The following is a 23,942-nucleotide window of genomic DNA, read 5'->3' as shown; positions in this document are numbered from 1 at the left end:
AAACACACTAGTCGAGAAAATGTGAAATTTTTGTTGAGACTTTGAGAAATACAATTCCTTATTATCAAAAGTCAAGTTGGGCCAGGTGTGGTGTCCAGTGCCTTCAATCCCAGCACTTGGGAGCCAAAGAATCAAATGTTTATGTGTTGGAAGCCAGCCAGAGCATAGTTATGTTCCGGGACAATCAGGACTATGTAAAGAGACCCTGTCTCAAAACATCAAAAATCAAGATGTTTTCTTTCCCATGCAAGAATATAATTGTATAGAGTCAATTAACATAGTACACATCTATCAAGACATACAAGAAAGTAACGGTCAAAGATTTGAATTAGCCAGATCCAGCAATAGAATCTGGCACATCAGGTAGAATAGCCTGATGATGCTCTTGCCACAAGGTCCTAGAGTTTGCTATTCTACTCTCCAACTCCCACCTCCTTTGAACTGCTGGCAACTGGGAAAGCTAGATTGTAAAGAAGAATGTGTGTTTGTGGCCAGGCATAGTGGAGTACGCCTGTGATCTTAGCATTCAGGAAGCAGAGGCAGGTGGATCTCTCAGAATTCCAGGCCAGCCAGGGCTACATAATGAGACTGTGTCTCAAAACAACAAAACCAAAACCAACCAACCAACCAAACAAAAAAGTTACTAAAGTTCCTGGGTTTATTAAGTCTATTGCCGTTTTCTTCAGTCATTTGATATATTACCTTATAAAATTCTATAAGCCTTAGTCATCTTCAAAACAAAGAGTACATTCTAAGTTCTGCTAAGATTCTTCACAACTCTGAGTTGGGTGGTGGTAGTTCATGCCTTGAATCCCAGCACTTGGGAGGCAGAGACAGACAGATCTCTGAGTTTCAGGCTAGCCTGGTCTACAGAATGAATTCCAAAACAGCCGGGGTTACACAAAGAAACCCCGTCTTGGAGGAAGAGGGAGAAGATTCTTTACAGTTCTGAGATCCTTTTAAGCACAAGACATTTCTGCCTGCAGTAGACCAGTGTCATTAGTTCCAACTTCTCTACTCATGTGTAGGAGTAAACTACAAAGAAGAATTGTAGATTATTTATTTTTTTTTTTTTTAACAGCAGGGTCCTATATGCAGCCCTGACTGTCCTGGAGCTCCCTAAGTAATCAGGCTGGTCTTTTATTCACAAAGATCTGCCTGCCTCTGCCTTTGTAGTGCCAAATGAGTGCTACTATACTCATCCTGGACAGTCTACATTTATCTGTTTATTTACTTAACTTTATATTATTTATTATATGTCTCTGTGTGAGCACATGTAACCTGCACAGGTAACATGGACAGTGTGGAATCAGAGGACAACTGTGGGAGTCTATTCTCGAGACAGGGTTTCTCTGTGTGTAGCTTTGTCTGTCCTGGACTCACTTTGTAGACCAGGCTGGCCTTGACCTTACAGAGATCCGCCTTCCTCTGCCTCTCTGAGTGCTGGGATTACAGGAGTGCACCACTGGACCTGAATGGGATCAAACTCTTGTCAGGCACCCTTACCCACTGAACCATATTATTGGCCCATCTTGTTTCTAATCTTATGTTAAAAAAAACAAAGGCATTTAGATTTTGGAAGCATGCATTTGATATAAAAAAATGGGTATGCTTAGATTTTGGATTTTTTAAATTTTAAGTGTTTATAGAACAGATAACAAATGTCCATTGTATTAAAACCTTTTCTATACCAATATAGTAAATACTGCATTTTCTCCCAGTCTTCTCTCAAGACAGATGCCTGATTCCAAATCTTTTAGTTTTAGAATGTTCACCGGTCCCCCATCAAGTATTCCTTCTTGTTTAGTTTGGAATGTCAAGTTTTCCCAAGGGCTAAGGTCTCAGAGATTCAGAGACTCTCCCAGACTTCAAAGGATAGGAGAACAAAGTATTGTGGTAATATTATGTCACTAGATAGGTCACACACAAAACACAACAAAAATAGCAATTAATCATAAATCTTTCTATCTCTAGAGATTTGCTCATTCTGGACCTTTCATGTAAACAGAGTCATACAATATATGGTCTTTTGTGTCCAGCCTCTTTCCAGGCTTTCTAGGTTTACTCATTTTTTAGCAGTAAGTCCAATCCTCACTCCTTTTAATGCTTGAATAGTATTTCATTGCATAGATGTACCACATTTTCTTTACCCATTTGTCAGTTGCAGAAGAGTTGGACTGTTTTCACTTTTTGGTTATTATAAATAGTATGATATGAACATTCATATATGAGTTTTGTGTGGACATAAGTTCTCACCTCTTAGGAATATACTAGATATAGCTTGCTGGCTCATAGGACAGCTCTTTAACTTTTTCAGGAACTGGCAGATTCTGTTTCAGAACACCTACATTTTATTCCCAGCAACTACATGTGAGGGCACTAGTATTTCTACATGCTCCACACAGACATTAGTACTTGCTAGTATTTTTGTGAAGAAATTTGACTTTGTACTTGTATTTCAATTGAAGTTGTGATCAAAGATGTGTTCTACCTGCACCAACATTACCGTAGAGACTGGACTTAGAAATAATCAAAGTCAATTAGGTGGTGTAGTCAGACTGTCTATAAACTGTCTTTGGAGTTACAGTTTGATTCCCATAAGCCCTGTCACTTGAGGTAAATAGTTAAATTCTCTGATTCTCAATTATACTTCCCTCATATCATACTAATAAGTTGTATTTCCAGGAGTATAGTCAAGCTTAGCATTCTGAATTTTGCATTATCTTGAGGGTTCATATTGAAATAAAATAATTAAAAGTCATGAATACAATATTAAGTATAAATAATGGCTTATGTCATTATGGCTATGTGATAGTTAATACTAATTTTTGATTTGACAGGCTCTAGAATCAACTGGGAGACACACCCTTCAGACATGTCTATTAGGAAGTTTCTAGGTGGAGGTAATTGAGGTAGAAGGCTCACATTCCACGTGAGCAGTACTCTATGAGCTGAGGTTGGCCATTCATCTCCTTCAGCTGCCTTATTGCTCCCGCCTCTGTGCCTTCCCTGTTATACTTGTGCATACACGGGCGCCACTCACAACTGGAACTGTTGCCCAGCTAGGTACAAAGGCTGGAGTTAAAAGGTGTGAGCATCAGTTACTCAGTTAATTATATGGTCACTGTGCCCCAGGTGTTGTAATAGGCGCAGAGGAGAAACAGTAAACACTGTGGACACAGACAGCTTGCAGAGCAAAAGCTACTTTCTGAGCCCCTGTGTGAATGAGGCACTGTGCTGGAGTGCGTGGCGTACGTGTCTTTGCCTGAAATGGAGCAGTTCAGAATCCTCATCTAAGTCAAAAGGACTAGAAGTCAAGCAGCCACCCTTGTAGAGGCCTGATTTCATTCCATATAGATAAGATAACATGTGTATGGCCAGAGAAAATAGAGGGACAATCAATGTGAGTTTCAGATAAGACATGATATGTCACATGTTTCAGATAAACAGCAATTTTTACTATTTGTATGTGATGTAGTATTTAAGATGATATATTATACGTGTGGGGGTATTTAGTGGTGTGTGTGGATGTGTGTGTGTGTATATATGGGTAGAATTTGAATGCCAGACCTTGTATTAGGCTCAGAGGATAATGTACCTCTTTGCTCAGCTTAAAGAGCAAATAGTATTTCCTGAGCACCTAGAGGCTTTCTATACAGTGTGCGTATGTATGTGTAGGCATATAGTGTTCATGTACGCAGGCAGGTGCGCGTGTGTGTAGATGCCAGAGATGAACCTCTGGTGCGCTTCCTCACAAACTGCCCGGCATACTTTTATTGTTACTAATTTGAGAACAACACTCCCTCTTCCTGCTTGAGACACAGGCTCTTACCTGGGACCCTGGATTCACCAATTATGTTAGGCTGGCTGGACAGACGCCCCGGGAATCCATCTGCCTCCAGTGTGCCGCCACGCCTGGCTTTTTAGCTTAGTTCTGAGGCTAGAACTCAGGTCATCTCAGGTCTTCATGCTTGAATTGCTATTGCTTTGCCATTGAACTTGGATTTTTTTTTTTGAGACAGAGTCTTGCTATGTAGCTCAGACACATTGCTCACAACTTTCTCACACTTAACCCCTTCACTATATTTTGTTTAATGTACTTTTTAGATTTCCTTTTCCCCTTTTATTTGTATATAATTGATAGCCAATAAAAGACATTCATTTAAAGTATACAGCGTATGTAGATTCACAGAGCAGATACCTGTGGAAATGCCACCATAACCCAAATAATAAATATATCAACCACTTATAAATGTGTCTCTTCCCCTTACCTATCGTGTAGGGGGCCACTAATTTGGTTTCTTCTGCTGTTGATAAGTTTTCAGGTTTTGGGGTTTTTTTTTTTTTTTTTTTTTAGCTTTTTCTATGAATGGGCTCATACAGTATTTTTAAAAAGCTGGATGGTTTCACTTAGTATAACTGTTTCGAATCTCTATGTCTTTTACTTGCTGTGCAGTGACTCTAGTACTATGCTTTAATTAGTGGTGCAACTGAACATCTTTACCTTGTTCTCAACCCCAGAGGGAAAACATTCTGATTTGGGGGACTTTTCTTTCTTTTTTGTTTTATTTTCTTCTTCTTAATATTTCTATATATTTTAATGTGTATGTGTGGAGGTGAGAGGGAGACTTTCAGGAGTTGGATTTTTTTACCTTGTGGGGTTTGTGGACCACCTAAATAAGGTGAGCAAATAGCTGAGTCATCTTACTGTCCTCAACATTTAACCCCTAAGTAAGGCAGATATTTGTTTTAGATGCTTTTTATTAAGCATCTCATTTTAAAGACATGTTCCTTATTAAGATGACGAAGTTCCCATCTGCTCCTGGTTTGTTGAGCTTTAATTGTGAATGTTGAACTCTATGTAATACTTTTGCTGTATCAAGTGAGATAAGCAAATGGTTATTTTAAAATTGTATTAACATGGTAGATGGATTTTCATTTTTTTCTTTTTTGATGCTCAATAAAATTAATTAATTTTTACTATGTCTATTTGTGTGTGTGTGTGTGTGTGTGTGTGTGTGTGTGTGTGTGCATGCGCGCGCCTGTGCATGAATGTAGTGCCTGAAGATGCCAAAAGAGGGTGTTAGATGTCTTGGAGGTAAGTTACAGGTAGTTGAGAGTCATCTGACATGGTGTTGGGAACCAAATTCAGCTTCTTGGAAAGAGAAGTATGTATTCTTAACCTCTGAACCTTCTCTCCAGCTCTGAATATTGCATTTCTTAGATAAATGTATTTAACCCTTTCTCTCTCTCTCTCTCTCTCTCTCTCTCTCTCTTCCTTTTTTTTCTTTCCTTTTCTTTTTTTCTTTTTCTTTCTTTTTTTTTTTTCCTGTGGTAGGGTTTCTCTGTGTAGCCCTGGCTGTCCCGGAGCTCACTGTGTAGACCAGGCTGGCCTCAAATTCAGAGATCCACCTGCCTCTGCCTCCTGAGTGTTTGGAATTAAAGGCATATGCCATCACCACCCACCTTCATCTTTTCAATGTTTAATTTCAGATGTTTTATCAAGCTTTTTCTTTTCTTTTTTGAGACAAGGTCTAACTGTGTAGCTCAGCTCACAATTCTGCTTCAGCCTCTTGTCTGATGGACTTATATAGGCATCTGATACCACACCTGGCTTGGACTTTGTCTTTTCTTCAATGAAACTGCTGTGTGTGTGTGTGTGTGTGTGTGTGTGTGTGTGTGTGTGAGTGTGTGTGTTGTTTTTTGACACAGGGTTTCAAACATTGTCTAGGCCAGCCTTGAACTCTGTATGTAGTCGAGGATGAACTTGAGTTTCTGATCCTCAGCCTCTAGTGTGGAGGTTACAGTTACATACCAGTATGTCCCTTTTATGTGGTGCTGGAGATTGAATCTAGGGCTACCAACGGAGCTACATTCCCAGCCCAAACTGAAGATCCTTAGAAGCCACATTATTTTTAACAGTCGTTAGTTTTAATGGAGTTATCCTTGCTCTCTTCCTCGACCCTTGCCATATCCAGTCCTTCACAAAATAATACTGATTCTCTTGCCTTCATATTGTTGGAATCTTAACCTCCCTGTTCTTCCAGCCTCTGCTCTAGCTTAGACCTGGGCTTGCAAATTAACAACCAAATGGGCCACCCTCAGCCTAGAGACAAGCTTTCTTTCCTTGGTCTGAACGATAGTCTGCCAACATTTAGAAATGTAGTCAATTATATTGTAAAGGGCAGATTCTAGCCTGTTTGGAAAAAGAAAGCCAAAACTATAGTAGCTAGCAACCCAAGGTCCCAGTGGTCACTTGACAACACTCAATTACCCTAAGACAAGACTCCCTTCTTGGGAAAAAGCTCAGAATTTCTGCCATCCTCTTCTGTTTCTTGCAAGTGACTCATTTCACTCTTTTCCATCACTCACTGACTTCTTGGGATTTCTAATCTCTACTTTTCTCTTACTTATAATGTTCTGTCCACCCTATCCCTCTTCCACGCGGAAACTTGGCTCTGTTAGCAGATTTGCTGTATCTCCTCATTTGCACATCCTTGATAAACCTCACCATTTTTATGGCTAAGATTCCAACTCATTTCATAACCTGGTCTGCTTGCATGAGAATGCCCATCATTTCATCTCACTCCCTTCTTTGCTTTAAAACTTCTTTTATATTACATTTTATTCTTTCTCTCTCCGTGTGTGTGTGTGTGTGTGTGTTTGTGTGTGTGTACACACATTCATGGGGAGGATAGAGAATAACTTTCAGGAGTTGGTGCTCTACTTCCACCATAGGTATCTAGGGTTTGAACTCTGGTAGGCTTTGTAGCAGGCAGCTTTGCTTACTAGATCATCAGTTTTGATTACTAAGAAGCAGTAGTTTCCAAGACCGCTATTTTCTTAATATCTGTCAGAGCTGTTTTGTCCATTTTCCTCACCTCTCCTTTTACCCACTTGTTAATTTTTTTAAAAATATATATATAGTTGCCTTATTTACCTTGGGTCAGGCAGATATTTTTCTTACACTGACTCAGTATCCTCACTATTCATCTCCCAGCCCCATCCAATGCCATCCACCTTAATCCTCCTCATCTGGTCTACCTTCCATCCATAATCCCATGGTACTTGCTTTTATTCTTCATCTGGGCCTTTCTACATTATTGGAGTCCTGTCTTTCCGCTCACGCTAACACATCATCGCATCCTTCTTCCTCCTCTCTTCCCGTCAGTCTGTTTCCTGTGATTCTCTCTTGAACCCCCGACTTGTTAATTCTTAACTATCCTGGAAACTGCTGTGCCTGACTTTGCTGGTGTATGCTTATAATCTCAGCACTCTGGAGGTTGAGGATCCTGAATTCGAGGTCAGTCTGTGCTTCAAAACCAAAAACGGGGTGGAGAACTGGCTAAACGATTGACAACTACATGTTCTTGCAGAGGACCCGGTTCCAGGTGACTTCTCGGGCAGGCACGTCGTGACACACACACATACACTCAGGCATTCGCATATACATACAAGAATATTAAAAAACAAAAACAAAAAAAACAAAACAACAAAAAAAAAAAACCTGTACCCTGACATCACTCCTGCGCGAGCCTTGCCTTTCTACTATTTTTTTGAAGTTCAGTTTGTGATCTCTTGGTTACTTGAAATCTCTTAACACCAAAAGGTGTTAAATCAGGACGGACTGAAGCGAATCTAATCGAATTCGGATTAGATCAGCTTTATTGACTAGAGCCCTATTTCCTGACTAAAATGTGACAGGAATGTGTACTCTTGCTTTCCTGACTGTCGCTAGCGGGACCTTTCAATCTAGGTTTCCTGCCTAGGCAAACTCGCCCAGCACGTGGCTGGAGACTGTGTGCCCTGGTTAGCTCAGCCTGGGATTGGGTAAGGCAGTGCATGCCGGGAGAGACCCATCTTCGAAGGGCTTGTTGGGAATTGTAGTTCTTGGAGCCGGAAGTGGGGGTGGCGAGGGTAGAACCGCAGCTGAGGCAGCACTCCTTGGTGCTGTCGCTGCCAGGGTGTAGTGCATGGTTCTGAGCCCACCAGGCGTGGTGCCTCTCCTGTCCGGAGGGTGCCCCGGGTGCCCTGGCTGCCGAAGCGGCCGAGAGCCTGTCTTCGGCCCGGAGACGGTCTTTACAGTCCCGGATGCGTCCAGAGGGCGCGGGAATGGATCTTGGCGGTGGCGGCGGGGAGCGCCAGCCCGAGGAGAGCAGGTGGGCTGGGAGCGGCTGGCAGTCGGGGCTGCTGGGTGCGCGCGAGCACAGGGAGACTTGGCAGAGCTCGAATGACACGCAGTATGGGGCGCGGCAGACCTGAGAGCCACTGCTGCGAGTGACTAGTTTGGGAAGAATTTCCAAGAAGAGGGACTGGCGGGGTGTGTAGAAGGACGAGGGAGGAGACGAGTTTAGGGGCGGTGAGCAAGGATGGGTGTGATTCGTTGAGGGTTGAGGAATAGAAGACACCAAAGCTGAGATCCAAGACTGCTGGAAGAGAGGTGGATATTGAGAGTCTGGGGGAAAGGATTGAGCTGCTGTTATGAGATTTTATAGGCCAGGATCTATACATAGGAGCAGGGACAAGGTTGGTGTCCTGCCTTAAAACTTGTGGCGGCAACTCAGACTAATATTAACAGGGTGCTATAAGAATTTCTGGGAGCTAAGGTTTTACGTCATGATTGGCTCAGCAAAGTTATGAAGGGATGAATGTGGGTGAGGAGGAGAAGAGGGCCTGTGTGTGAAAAGCACTGGGTGTAGGCTTGCTGAAGGGACAGAAATTGTGTGCTTGTCCTTTGTCAGTGAGATCCTGCTGTCCAGAGAGGACCTGTCATTTCCTTTTCATCTTCAATCCCTTTGCTTCTTCCCCACAAAGCAAACTAAGCAAACTCAAGTTTATGTGGAACTTCTGTCAGAAAGTCTTAGCTTCTATAAATAGGGGGATTTAAGATTTTATTTTTTTTTTTTAATTTAGACAATTACACTGACTTATTTGAGTGTGTGTGTGAGCATGTGTGTTCCATCCCCAGCATCACAAGAACAACAGAAGCAGAGTCTTAACCTCTTGAGAGGTTACTGAAGCAGAGACACAGCAGAAATATGGAGTATGGGAGCCTTTCTTGACACTTAGAAATAGGTTCACTACAATGATGATCTTCAGAGCAGATGAAGTCCAAAGACTAGAAGCAAAGTAATTTACCTCAAAGTGTTCTTAAGTGAGAATTGAAAAGTACTTGGTATGATGTACTTTCTTGAGTACAAAGTAGCCTGCGGCCTACTGAATTAGTCAGACTTGGAGTTCTTGCCTGGGGTCTATGAATGGTGTATACTAAATGAAACTAGATGTTTTACTTCCCTTTTTGACATTTTAGTTTCTGCTTTTGTGTATTTGGCTATTTATTCTTCCTCCAGATGTCTGTGAAGTGTTTTATGTAAAAGGTACCTTGTAGCTGCTAAGCAAGCTTTAGGGTTATTTTGATTTTCCTGTACTGTTTTATGTGAGTTGAATATTTTAAGTTTGTTTTTTCTTTCCCATTTAGCTACAACTGCGTTGGTTGGTTGGTTGGTTGGCTGGCTGGCTGGCTGGCTGGCTGGTTGGTTGGCTGGTTGGCTGGTTGGTTGGTTGGTTAGTTACCTATTGCTTATTTCTTACATGCAGACACCGTCTTGACAGCACTGTGAAGGCTGACTTACTTAATATGCTAACAGTTGTGTGAAGTAGCTCCTGTAACTATTATCACTTCACACAGGAGGAAGCAGAGATACAGACAGAATAAGTAACTTGCCCTGGTCATGCAGTGAATCTCTGGTAGACCTGAGATCCACACCCAATTACTTTTAATATCTATATTCTGCTGCTGCCCAATATGATAATAGTGGCAAATGTACACAATGGTGTTAAAGTTTTACTGTCTGTGTCTGTCATTTAGGTGGGCAAGGCAACAACTTTGTCAGTTAACTCTTTTATACCTGCTTCTTAACCAGTGTGCTTTAGTCTAAACAACTCCAGCAGCAGGACCCCGCCCCTCCAACACACACAGCACACACAGCACACACACATAGTCACCACTCAGACTCTTGTTGTAAGGCTACTCTCTGTTGGTGGCTGATTGGTTCAGAATGTGTGTTTAGTGAAGCTTCATGGTACTGATGGCCTCCTTAGCTCCAGATAGACACTGGTAAATACATGCCTTATGTGCGAGAATTGAGGCATTGTGGCTGAGCCACTGCAGACATAACCTTTTTATGGTCACCACAATACACAATTCAGAAAGTCAACTTTATGGGATGGTAGCAATTTTTAAGCATGAAGGATATACAGGTTTCCAGTGAAGGCACATGATAGTGAAATGTGCATAATTTAAACCCAGAAGCACCTTGTTTTTGTTTCAGTTAATAGCATTTCCTTGCTCAGTCAACCAAGCCGGAGCTGAGCCCACAATGAAATTTCAGACTTCTCTTTTCATTTCCTATATTCAAAGCTACAGTTGAACATTAGCTTGTGTACTTGACTCAGTCATCTTTTAAAGATTTATTTATTATTTAAACACTATTCTGCCTGCATGTGTGCTTGCACACCAGAGCTTATTTTGGTTATGAGCCATCATGTGGTTGCTGGGAATTGAACTCAGGACCTTTGGAAGAACAGCCAGTGCTCTTATTGTCTGAGCCATCTCTCTAGCCCCATGACTTGGTCCTCTTACTAAATCCTGCCTGTGTGGCAATGTTCTTCCCTGCCTGAAGATCGTGAGAAGTAAATGAAATAATGAGCGCAGGTTCCCCACAGAATGCCTGGTATGCACTAAAGTACAAAGGGTTGTTTGCTCTTGTCCCGTCTCCGGTTTCCATATGCTAGGTAGTTGTCGACGGGTTATTATTTGCAGTGGTATTACTTTCTTCTATTTTCATGGCTCCTCTAGCTAAGTTGAGCATGTGGGAAATTGGAATGTTGACCTAGCTCTTAACTTCACCCTAGAAGTATACTTACATCAGAGGTTCTCCTGTTGTTTTTCGTGTAGTTAACTGTGTGATAGCAAAATACCACTGGGCTTAAGAATAATATTTATCTTTCCCTAACGTTTCCTTAAATGCCAGTTGTTTGAGAGTTGTCTGCTGAAACTACCACTTAAACAGTAGTCCTTCCTTCTATCATTGCGCTGTCGCCCTGCACTTCATTGAGCTGTGCAGGACTACTTGAGAGGCAGGAAGTCAGCTCTTCCCACTGTTCAGTTTTCCTGGTGGAGTGGCCCACACAGGGTCAGAATCAAATAGTAGGGCACATTCTAGTGACTCTGAACACTCAGTGGACCAACACCTTCCTTTCCTATGTCCTCAGCCCTGGTTTCTGGCATTTTCCTTTTAGTCAGCTAAGCCAGAACCTCACAATAATACTTTTCCCTGGGTCCCTTATCCACGCAAGCACTAGTTTCTGTGAGTTCTTCCCTGATACATCCTTGAATTCTTTTTTAATTCCATTCCAGATACAATGATGTCTATTTCTTTTAAAAACCTAGGGCATAGTATTGCTTTTAGGCACAGCCAAACTTTGGTGGGAAAGTCAGGTGTTGGCTTTGCCTCTCTCTCTGCTGGGTCCTGCTTTGTTGGCTTTTTTTTTTTTTTTCTCAATGAGATTTTCTACAGGGAACCCTTAGCACCCCCAAGGCTGGCGATCTCAACAACAGTAACAGAAAGGATGCAGTCCAGCAACTCCAGCCAACGAAGATAGTCCAGGCTGACTGACTTTCTTATGCTCAGGAAGTAGAGCTCGCAGCTCCATTGAGCCTGGGTTGTGATGGATCCTAGGGTAGGGTGAAACCTTTGCAGAACTTCATTGACCAAACTAAGTGATAGGCATTTCCCCTCTGAAAAGTAGTTCTATTTTCAAAAAAGTCATAAATTCCAGGCAGGTGCACATGGCCACTGAAGACATGGTCTCACAGTGGGGATTATTCTAGTAACTGCATAACTAATTTTCTTCTCTGAATGTAGTTTCCCAGTCCAGGTCTCCATACTGTTACTTATTTACTTTTCAGAAACAAAGGATGGTCAGTGATGTTCCCTATTGTGGTTACACACACAATGGAATTTCTTCAGCCACAGTAAAGGGCCAATGATATTGTTTGTAGGAAAATGACTGCTACTGAAGATAATCACATAAAGTCAGTCTCAGAAGGTTAAATATCCCATGGCCTCTTACATTTCTATACTTTACAGATACATAAGGTGATCCGTGTACTGATAACATGAAAGTCGTAGTGAAACTGGGAAACAGAGAGGACAGTGGGAGGGAGGAAAAGGGTTATGCTCACAGTACATTCTATACTTGCATTGGAATAGTATTTTATAATAACAAAGAATATCACATTGTAAGATACAGAATTCAGCACTTTAAAAGACAAAAGAAAACAGAACATAGTCCAAACTCCTTACATAAGTATTCAGTTTGTGTTTTGGTCCCTCTGAAACATAGTCACAGACTCATGGCATTCAGTTACTCAGACTTTTCCCAACCTTCTCATCCTTGCTTCTCTGTACTCCCTGCAATATCTCTCTCCCTCTTGACCTGAAGAGCTTAGTCATCCTTTCAATGATGCTCTTTGAAAGGCATTCCCAACCTGTTCCTCTCCATCTGTCCATCACACCCTTCCCTTTCTCCCCATTCATTTTTATTTCCCATTATTTTTTCCTCCTCCATTCTTTTTCTTTCACCTTGAAAATGCCAAGAATTGACAGTGTGTAAGGACAGGGGGTAAAGCAGCTAATCACATGATTTTTTTGAGCATTCTGCACTGTGGAGTTCAGTTATTTGTGTCAGACACCTCCTGCTCCTACTGCCGCCCCTACTCCCCTGCCTGCAAATACATCATGAAGCTTTTAGGAAAAGTATTTTTGTGAGAAGGCAGGAGGGGAGGCGTGTCAGCTGACGGCAGGTACCATGTACACCTCAAGCACTACTTCAGTGCCTTTACCTCACACAGGTTTTCAGTTCTTAGATGATTTTTTTCCCTTTTCATCTTTGCCGCCCTTCTCTTTAATTATTTATTTTGGTTTTTGGAGACAGGATTTTTCTGTATAGCCTGGCTGTTCTGGAACTGCCACTATAGACCAGGCTGGTCTTGAACTCAGAGATACGCCTGCCTCTTTCTCCCAGGTGGTGAGACAAAAGGTGTGTGCCGCACTGCCCGGCCTCACCCTTCTCTTTTAAAATAATTTCCGTTACATGTTTCATCAACTTGATTGATTGATCATACAACCTGCTTTGACAGCACGATTGGTACTAGCCACAAGTGGTAATTAAAATAATGATTTTTAAGTATTATGAGGAAGAATGGTCTATTGATAGCATGGTATCTGGGGATCCTAACAAAGGAATCGTAGTAAAGCTCATTGTTTAATGTCTCTGGGAAGAAGTTGAGGTAGAGGTAAGCCTGAATCCGTGCATGAGGTGACAAGAAGAAATATTCTAAGTGGAAAGATCTGGTGAATAACGTCCCAGAAGTCAGAGTGCGGCTGACGTGCCTGGGATAGGATATACTAAGTAGAATTTGCTGTATTGATTGAGGAATTCTAGCAGGACCATCAGGATTAAGATTGAAACCAACTGACGGAGAATATGCAGACCCCATGCTGAGGCTGTTGTCTGTCACCCATGCTTATAGTTCCTAGTGTAAGGAATTCTGCTTTTTGTTAAATCAACTCATTGTTGAAATTCAATCAGTCCAGGATTATTCAAGTTTGGTATGACTGGTGAGGCATTTGTTGAATAGGTATCAGTTAAGAAGCTGTCTTATTTCACTGCTTATTTCTTCCTAGATCTGAAGATGCTACACTTAAGAGAACAGGGCCGGCCACTGACTAGGTTCTCCTGCGTGCCTCAAGGTTGAGAGACTGTACAATAGAGTCAGCTATGTTTTCCCATAAGCATAGTATTTAAGAAGCAGCATAAATACTTAATCACAGTATCTAAAAGTTAAATACTATGCAATTAAAAACATCATATAGCCAGATATAAAGACACATTACACTCAGATTAAGGATGAGAATCTCTTGCTACCTCTGTTATTAATAATTATCTCTCTTTTATTGTGTGTCTCTCTGTATCTAGAGGAGGAACTAATTCTTTCTAGGGAATGATTTTGGGGCCTTGAAAGTCCCAGGGGCTTGCCTAATTAGCCTTTCAGCACGAGAAACCTTTTGACATTTCAGTATTTAAAAGTCCTTTATGGTACTTTCCAGTTCTTGTTTGCTAACTTGGTTTGAATTATTGCATCTTTTTAATGTTTTAATTTATTTTTATTTTATGTGTATGAGTGTCTCCTTGCATGTATGTATGCGCACACTATACACTAGCCTTGTGGATCCTTTATTAATTGCTAATCTCAGAAAAGGCCTAAATTGCCAAGCAGTGCTAGCACACACCTAATCCCAGCACTCAGGAGCCAGAGGTAGGTGGATCTTTGTGAGTTTGAAGCCAGCCTAGTCTACAGAGAGTTCTAGGACAGCTGGGGCTATACACAGAAAAATCATGTCTTGAAAAATCAAAAAAAGGAGGAGGAGGAGAAGAAGAAAAAACAACCCTTCTCCTATGTAGTCTCACATCACATCACTGTTAACATTTTTTTAGTATTTTTACATTGAGGTCAGTTCTTCTCCCCCACTTCCCTAGAATGCTATCATAGCTTTGGAAAGTATTTCTGTTCAAAATTTTAATTCTTTTCTAGCGTTCTGTCATGTTGATATCATGTCCCACCCTCCACTTCAGGGATCAAATCATTACTTGACGACTTGGTACAACCTGACCTCTAACTGTGATCTTGGTACTGATATCCATCCTAGATCAATGTCAGACTGTGAAAGGGATATGCTAGAGTAGTTTCCTTTTACCTCTAAAAAGAACATTTGAGGGCTCAGGGAGGTAATTCAGGAGATGAAGGGATTGCCCTGCAAGCACACAGCCCCAATTCTATGCCTAGTACCTACGTTGAAAGTAAGCAAGCGAACAAGTCCAGGTGTGGTAGCATGTATTTGTAATCCCAGTTCTGGGACATGGAGACGAGCAGTTCCCTGGGGCTTGCTGGTCAGCCAGCCTAACCTTAGCACCAGGCCTCAGGTCCCAGGGAGAACACCTGTTTCAGAAAACAAGATGGTGACTCCTAAGAATAAGAGCTGAGGTTGACCTCTCATGGCCAGTTATGCAAACATGTACAAGAGCGTTTCTAAGGATGGCATTCAGGTTGTCCTCTGGCCTCCATGTGTACCTGTACACACACACACAGAACACATCCGGGATTGTTAACTTGGCTGTATTTTTTTACAGTGAATGTCATTTTACAATGGTGCAGTATCCTCACTTTTTATCATCTCATACATTAAATTTCTTTTCCGTGGTTATATTTTCATTTCACATATACAGTATACTGCTTTTAAAAAAGCATCTATAACTTCTTTGGTTTATCTTTTTTAATTTAAATTCATTTGTGTGTGTATGGCGTTTCTTCTTTGTGTGTCTATGCCCTACTTGCGTGCCTAGTCCATGTGGAGGCCAGAGGAGTGTCAGAGCCCCTGGAACTGGAGTTAACAGCCAGGTGTAAACTGCCGAGTGGGTGCCGGGAATCAAACCTGGGTCCCCTGGAAGAACAGCCCATGCTCCCACCCCCTGAGCCACCTATCCAGCTCCACTGTCTCACTCTAAGTGCCACTTCTTACTATAATTAGGCAAGCCGAAGACAATCAGTATTTAGAAAAACATTTTTTGCCCCAAATAGTTGAGTCACTTAGGTAGTTTCTATTTCTCTTTAAAGGAGAATTGTGGTTAAAACCCTCCCACAGGAAAGTAGAGGATTGCATCCTGAGACTGGCTTTCTGTGAGTAGGTGAAAAGGTTTGGGCAGAGATGGGTTATGACTCTTGTTTCCGTCTGTGCCAGCTTTAAGAGTTCTGAGACTGAATGGCCTTGTTCTTCATTGGCTTAGAATGAGACACTTAAGGTGTACTTTAAAAAGAATTTCTCTTATCTAGAAGTGTCTTCTGTCTGTGTGTCTCTGTATGGGTGTGTGTACATGCATGTGAGTGCCTGTGCAGGCCAGAGGCTGCGGATCCCCTGCAGCTGGAGTTACAGGTGGTTGTTAGCCACCTCTCGTGGGTATTAGGAGCCAAACTCAGGTCCTGGGCAAAACCAGGACACAGCCTTAACTACTGAGTCATCTCTCCAGCCCCAAAGATGTATTTTTAATTTAAGGTAAGCAAGAGAAAATGTTCTGTATGCTTGCAAAGGTGACTACCAAGAACTTCTGACAGCCAAATACATTTCAAAGGCTTTGACTTTGTTCAGGTAAAGGTTACATGTGAAGATGATATGATGCCATCCAAACAATTACTTTCAGACAGGCTAGGAGAAATTCATCTTGCCTGTTAAACATGTTTTTAAAATAGTGGAGGGGTTAGGGAGATAGCTCAGTCAGAGAACTGCTTGCCTAGTAAGCTGAAGGGCCTGAGTTCAGTACCTAGCACCCAAGCAAACATGCTAAGCACGTGGAGCACACTTGTAATCCTAGTCCAGACAGTGGGGCTTGTGGCTGGGGGGAGGATAAGGATCTCTGGGGCTTGCTAGGCAGCAGGTCCAGATAACCGATCCATCTCAAAAGAGAGAGACTGCATTTCAGGATTATACTCTGAGCTTGTTTGCTGGCCTCTGAGAGTTCCTGTACAAATACCCCCACCACACACACACACACAAACACACATGGACACATGAATGCACACAGGCACTCATGGGAAAAGGTACTTGATTCTTCATGGTGGTCTCTTTACTTAAATCTAAGATTCTGGCATGAATGGGTTAATGTAATCCCACTAATTTGGTATCTCAACTTTCTACAATCATTTATATCATTAAGATAGAGAATACTAAAAGGCATGCTAAACTATGTAAATACAAATTTTAGAGGCTCATTCTTCCAAATGGGCACCTGCTAAGTATAGAGTGCTCGGAATACCGTAAGAAGAGCCTTTTTTCTTTATGGCTTTGGCATCCCAGGGACACTTCCTTGTGGGACAGGAAGGTTCTTTAGCTTTGTCCAGAAGAAGCTGCTGGTAGAGCTGAGTGCTCAGATGTTGTAGAACGCGAGTGTTCTTTGTAGAATGTTGGGAGCAGAGAGTGCCATGTAGTCCTTGGAGTTCTGTAAGGAGTTGCTGTGGGATTGACCCAGAGTGAATCAGAGCACGGGTATGTAGCCACTTGCTGAGCCTCCCCAGCCTGCGAGGCTTGATTGTAGTTTGTTGGAATGTGAAAACCACGTCAGCCAAAATAGATCCGAAGTTGATTAGCTCTGCTGAAGCCTGGGTGATGCAGCTAGTGAGCAACAATTGGTAGTCAGTTGGCCTCTGGGATGGCAGTTTCTCATAATACAAAGATAACTGGAATTTTAAGTGATTATCTTAGTCCTGTATGGTATAGAAATACAAGAAAAGTCTGGTGACTCAATTTTTGTTTGTTGTTTTTTGAGATGTGGTTTCTCTGTGTAGCCTTAGCTGTCCTGGACTCACTTGGTAGACCAGGCTGGCCTCAAACTCACAGAGATCCTCCTGCCTCTGCCCCATAGGGTACTGGGATTACAGGGGTGTGCCACCACCCTTGGCTTGTTTTTGCTTTTAAAATAATTTCTATTGTAATTTTATTTTATGTGTGTTGGTTGTTGTGAGGTTGTCAGATCATCTGGAATTAGATTTACAGACAGTTGTAAGATGCCATGTGGGTACTGGGAGTTAAACCAGGCGCCTCTAGAAAAGCAGCTGGTGCTCTTAACTGCTGGGTCATCTCTGCAGCCCTTGTTTTTGTTTTTAAAACAGTGTCACTCTGTTGCTCAGGCTGGGCTGGAACTCTCTTTTTAGTACAGGCTGTCCTTGAGGTTTTTGGGGTTTTTTTTGTTTTCCATTTATTGTTTATTAACAATTTATTTACTTTGTACCCCAGGTGTAGCCCCCTCCCTCATCTCCTCCCAGTCCCACCCTCCCTCCTTCTTCTATCCCTATGTCCCTCCTCTAGTCCACTGATAGGGGAGATCCTCCTCCCCTGCTCTCTGACCCTAGCCTGTTAGGTCTCATCAGGACTGGCTGCATTGTCTTCCTCTGTGGCCTGGTAAGGCTGCCCCCGCCCCAGGGGGAGGTGATCAAAGAGCCAACTCTAAGTCCATGTCAGAGACAGCTCCTATTTCCCTTATTAGGGAATGCACATTGAGACTGAGCTGCCTATGGACCACATCCTTGAGTTTATGTTGAAGCCCCTGAGTGCTGGGAATATGGGTGTGAACGCATACCCATATTATCATTGCCCAGCTGATAACTTAGATGTTTAATAAGGAAAAGAAAACCTGAATGTCTCCCAGTTCAAACAAATTCTTGTTCACAAGAATTTGAACTTCATCTTCAAAGCAAAAGCCCAGGCTTCTTGGCCTTCCCTTTATGGATGATGTTCCTACCCTATACCTGTCACTTATTTTATATGGGGATTTTACTTGTCTGCCTTTACTCACCCACTTTTCTAAAACTTCTCAGCAAATGCACAACAGCTTACTTTTGTATTGATGGAAGGGACGATAATGAAGAGTCCTTCTTTGGCTGGTGTTTATATGATATAAAATAGTTTTGATAAAGTTTTCTGAAGAAACCTTTACTGTGTCCTATGGCCACCATGAAAGGAGGAAAGAGCAACAGTCTAGTAATGGGAAAGAAGATAATGTGTACAGTGGAATAGTTGGGGGCCCAGGAGGCCAAGCGTAGCGTGTCATCATCTCCTTATGCCTTCTTGTCCAGTTTGCTCAGTACACCCAGATCCTGCATTCAGTTGTACTTGGTTTTGATTTTTGCCAGTTAAAAGCTGTGGTGAGAAAATGCTAGGGATTAAGAGGAACCAAGATGATCAAGGGCATCATTTTTCTGACTTTTGAAGTATATCGAATAGTCTAGGAGAACAAGGTGACAGCTGTCTGGTTTGGGGATATGTCTCAAAGGGACTTCGATGCAAACTTAAAGCCTTTCTGTTTTAATGTTCACTTAAGGATCACGGAGGCGGGGGTGGGGGGGGGGAGATCCTGGGTCGCCTAGGGCTGTAGCTCAGTAGCTGGAGTGCTTGTGTAGCCCAAGAAAGCCCAGGGTTTGAGCCCTAGCCCTGCGTGGTAGCACAGCACCTAGAATCTCAGCACTTGGGAGGGAGTAGCAGGAGGATCACACACTCGAAGTTATCCTCAGCTACACAGTGAGGATAGTGAGGGCAGCCTAGGATACATGAGACTGTCTCATAAGAACTTACAAGCAGTTTGTGTTTTTATGTACAATATTTGTGTGTATATGTTTGAAGTGCCTTCTGTCCTTTACTGTACTCTGCTTAGTGCTTGGGAACATAGTGAATAAAAAGCAGCATTGGGTTACGTTGGGTTTCTAGCATAAAATATTTTGTATTTCGAACTGGAGAGATGGATCAGTGGTAAAGAGAACTTTCTACTCCTCAGGGGCACGTAGGTTCAAGTTCCCAGCACCTATACGGCAGCTCACAACCATCTGTAATTCCAGTCTTAAGGGGTCCAATGCCCTCTTCTTGCCTCCACCATCACCAGGCATGGACATGGTCACAGACACATATGTAGGCAAAACATTCATGTTCATGAAAATATATATTTTTTTAATTTCTGGTCAGGCGTGTTAGCATATGCCAGGCAGATCTGTGTGAGTTTGAGGCCATTCTGGTCTGCAAAGCAAGAGTCTAAGATAGCGAAGGCTACAAAAAGAGACCCTGTCTCAAAAAAAAAAAAAAAAAATCTGATTGTGAGTGGGTATTCTCATCATTTGCCTATGCATTAGCATTATCCAGAAATCAGTCTTTAGTTTTGTTCCTTTTTTGACACAGGGTTTCTCTGTGTAGCCCTGGCTGTCCTAAAACTCACTATGTAGTCCAGGCTGGCCTCGAACTTGGAGATCCACCTGCCTTGGGCTCTGGAGTGCTGGAATTAAAGGTGCGTGCCACCACTGCCGGGCTCAGAAATGAATAATGGGGTGCCATAATATGCCATGTAAATGTGAGGGTTTGAGTCTTGATAACTAATGCTCTCAAGAGTGGAGCCTTTTATGGAAGTAAAAAATTAATTAGGGAGAGAATGTCAGGATGTAAGCAGGAGACTTTTTTATTCTTTATTTTTGGCATGTATGATCAGGTATTACAAACTTAACTAACCATTGGTATGATTTCAGGAGAGAACATTGGCAGTTGCTGGGTAATTTGAAGACTACTGTGGAAGGTTTGGTGTCAGCCAACTGCCCCAATGTCTGGTCCAAGTATGGTGGCCTGGAGCGGCTTTGCAGAGACATGCAGAACATTCTGTATCATGGGCTCATCCATGACCAGGTATGTAGAACTCATTCCCTCCATCTAGTGGGCTGAATCACTTGGAAAACCGTTGCATTAAGATGGTTGGCAGAAGGGCTGGAGAGCTGGCTCAGTGGTTGGAGGTACTTAATTCCAGAGGACCCAGGTTCGGGTCCTAGCACCTACATGGCAGTTCATGGCTGTCTGCAACTGATGCTCTCAGATAGACATACACACATGCAAAACACTGATGCACATAAAATAAAGGTAAATAAATTTAAAAAAAAGATGGTTGGCAGAGAAAAGATGAAGGCCGCTGGTTTGTGTGAGTGTGCATGCATCTGCTTTTCTTCCCTCTCTCCCTCCCTCTGTTGTGTCCAGAACATCTCACTTAGTGCCTGATACACCATAGATGTCAGAGGATGAATAAGCTGCTGGGTGGGGCAGCACATCAGCAAGAGGTTAGATCACTTTGTTTCCTGTTGGTTCTGTAACAAAGTTGAATTTGCTGGCTCCTTATAGGTTTACTATCTTTCAGCTCTTGAGGTCGGAATGCTCAAGTGAGTTTCATTAGGCTCAAACAAGTTGTCTGCTATGCTGTACTTCTCTAAGACGCTCTAAACAGTTTTTTCCCTCCTCCTTTTTTTTTTTTTTTTTTTTTTATGTTTCTGTTTGTTTGTTTCAAGATAGGGTTTCTGTGTGTAGCCTTGGCTGTCCTGGAACTCACTCTGTAGTCCAGGCTGGCCTCACAGAGATCCACCTGCCTCTGCCTCCCAAGTGCTGAAATTAAAGGTGTGTGTCACCGTGCCCAGATTTTTTTTTTTTCAGTTAGAGTGACTAAAAATTTAAATTTAAATTTCTTTAAATTTTTATTTATTTATTATGTTTGTGAGTGATTTGCCTGAATGTATATCTGTATGCTGCCTGCATGCCTGGTGCCCTTAGAGACCAGAGGAGGGCATCAGATCCCCTGGGACTATAGTTACAGATGCTTATAACTGGGTGCAGGGATTAAACCCAGGTCCTTTGGAAGAGCAGCCAGAACTGTTAACAACCGAACCATCTCTCCAGCCCTCAGAAGACCATTTTTTTATTAACCATGGTCAGGAAGTTTCCTTCCTTTAATTTTAGTGTTGTTTAATAAAACACCATGCTTTTGATCTAGGCTAGAGCTCAGTGGTGGTAAAGCAGTTGCTATACATACAAGACCCTGGGTTCAAGCTCCAGTGCTGCAAACACTCACTCATTCAGTTAATCTGTGACAGAAAACCATGCTTTCGCCCCCAAGACTCCTCTTCAAAATAAAACATATGAAATAAAGGAAGACTGAGCCAATGCTAATCGTATTCAGTCTCTTTTCATCTGGGAAATGGTTCTACTGAGCCAGGAGCTAAAACTCCATGTCATCAATTAAACTGTGCTTGGAAGGCATTGGCCCAGAGACCAGTGTGGGCTGCAGAGATAATTACTCAGGCTTGATGAGTTTGCTGTAATTGGAGCTAAAGTTTCCTGTCTGATCTAAAACTGTCCTTTCTTCCTCTGACTCTTTGTATTTCCTTAATTTTAGACTTCTGTTGTTATTTTAATTTAGTAACAGGGTGAAAGAATTGTATTCTGTCTTTGCGTGACTAGGGAGATAATTTGAAATAATTTGAAGACTCTTCACAGGAATAGAAGGGACTAGAGAAACATAGGAAGAAAGCATGAGTATTGGACGTGATTGAGTCATTTGGATTTTCTCTTTGGAAGTATCCCAAGACACACTTGAGAAATAATTTGAAAATTTTGAGCATTACTTTGTAGACAATTGGTTGATGTTTATGAGCTATAGTTTTTTAAAGATTTATTTGCATTTTTGTGTGTATGGGGATTTTGCCTGCACGTATGTCTGTGCATCATCTATGTGCAGTGTACACATGGTATGTTCTAGGAGAAGGCAGCAGTTCTTGTCTTTGTAATTTCTTTTTTCTTTGTTGTTGTTTTTGTAACTTAAAATCTTTGTTTCAGTCTTTTTAGCATATATTTTTATTTATTCTTTGGCAGTTGTTTTTTTTATTAATTACACTTTATTCACTTTGTATCCCCCCTGTAGCTCTCTCCCTCCTCCCATCCCAATCCCTCCCTCCCTCCCCTAACCCCACAAATGCCCCTCCCCAAGTCCACTGATAGGGAAGGTCCTCCTTCCCTTTCCTCTGACCCTAGCCTATCAGGTCTCATCAGGAGTGGCTGCATTGTCTTCCTCTGTGGTCTGGTAAGGCTGTTCCCCCCGCAGGGGGAGGTAATCAAAGAGCAGGCCAATCAGTTCATGTCAGAGATAGTCCCTGTTCCATTACTGTGGTACCCACTTGGACACTGAACTGCCATGGGCTACATCTGTGCAGGGGTTCTAGGTTATCTCCATGAGTGGTCCTTGGTTGGAGTATCAGTCTCAGAAAAAATCCCTGTGCCCAGATTTTTTTGGTTCTGTTGCTCTCCTTGTGGAGCTCCTGTCCTCTCCAGGTCTTACTATTTCCTACTTCTTTCATAAGATTCCCTGCACTCTGTGAAAAGTTGACCATAATTCTCAGCATTGGCTTTGATACAGTACAGGGTAGAGTCTCTGGCAGTTTTTATGTATACAGTGTATCTTGATTATATCCATCATCAACTTGCCACTCTCATTTCCCACTCTACCTGCATACCCCCGACAACACATCCCCTCCTACCTTCATGTCCTCTCACAGACAGTTGTGAGCCATCATATAGTTGCTAGAGGCAAACCAGGGTCCTCTGGAAGAATAGCCAGTGCCCTTAACATTGTACCATCTCTTAGTCCTGAATGACAGTTTTGGTTAAATCTTTTTCAGTATAAACATTAGCAGTGTTGAGTTAACTTTCCTTCAGACTCTCTAATAAGTTCTGAGTTTTGAAAATATGTAGAATCCAATAAAAATTGCTTTTACTTTGACAGATACTCTGTGTGCAGTGTTCTAAGTAAAGCCTCTCGGTTCTAGATAAAATTGTGAGTTACTGATATTTAGTGTTGTCCATTTACAAACTAAAACTCAAGGCGGCTGGATGATAGTTAAGGCAGTCTTTTCTCTGCAAGCATAAGGAACTTAGTTCTATGGCCCCCCAAAATCATATTTTTTAAAAACAATTTAGATGTGGGGAGGTAGAACGAGCCATTTGACAGCATCTCCTGCCTTTCTATTTTTTTGTGGTTGTTTTGTAATTTAAAATTTTTAGCTTTCTTTTTAGCCTATTTTCTTTTTATTTACTCGCTGACAGTTTTCACAGGTATACAGTACATCTTGGTGATGTCTGCCAGCCACTTGCCACTCTCATCTTCCCCTCTACCTGAACACTCCCTGACAACCCCTCCTTCATGCCTCTCCATCCTTTCACTAGTTAGTTTTTATAACCCTCTGAGTGCAATTAGTGTCCTGCTGGGACTGCTCTTGTTGCCCTGACCTCTGCAGGTAACTGTAGCTGCCGCGAGTTCATGAGGGCAGCTGTCCCATGCAGAAGACAGCATTTCACAACACTCCTCTCCATCCTCTGGTGCTTAGGTTCCTTCTCCCTCTTCTTCCTCAGTGTTCTCTGAGCCATGGTGGCAGCGGTGTGTGTGTGTGTGTGTGTGTGTGTGTGTGTGTGTGTGTGTGTGTG

General features: G+C 42.2%; 1 protein-coding gene across 2 annotated transcripts in view; it reads left to right on the top strand.

The window, feature by feature from the left end:
• Positions 1-7,909: 7,909 nt before the first annotated feature.
• Positions 7,910-23,942, top strand: part of Rubcn (rubicon autophagy regulator) — a 54,151-nt gene continuing 38,118 nt past the window's right edge. For both annotated transcript variants that reach the window (XM_055625030.1, XM_055625029.1), the window contains exons 1-2: positions 7,910-8,159; positions 20,180-20,333. In XM_055625030.1, coding sequence (XP_055481005.1) covers positions 8,092-8,159; positions 20,180-20,333 — 222 coding nt within the window. In that variant the 5' untranslated portion in view covers positions 7,910-8,091. The remainder of the gene's footprint in view (positions 8,160-20,179; positions 20,334-23,942) is intronic.

This window comes from Psammomys obesus, unplaced genomic scaffold (assembly GCF_907164565.1).
Source record: "Psammomys obesus unplaced genomic scaffold, mPsaObe1.curated_primary_1811, whole genome shotgun sequence".
Classification (NCBI taxonomy): domain Eukaryota; kingdom Metazoa; phylum Chordata; class Mammalia; order Rodentia; family Muridae; genus Psammomys; species Psammomys obesus.
Note: the sequence above shows the minus strand (reverse complement) of the source record. Positions and strands in the feature narration are given on the sequence as shown.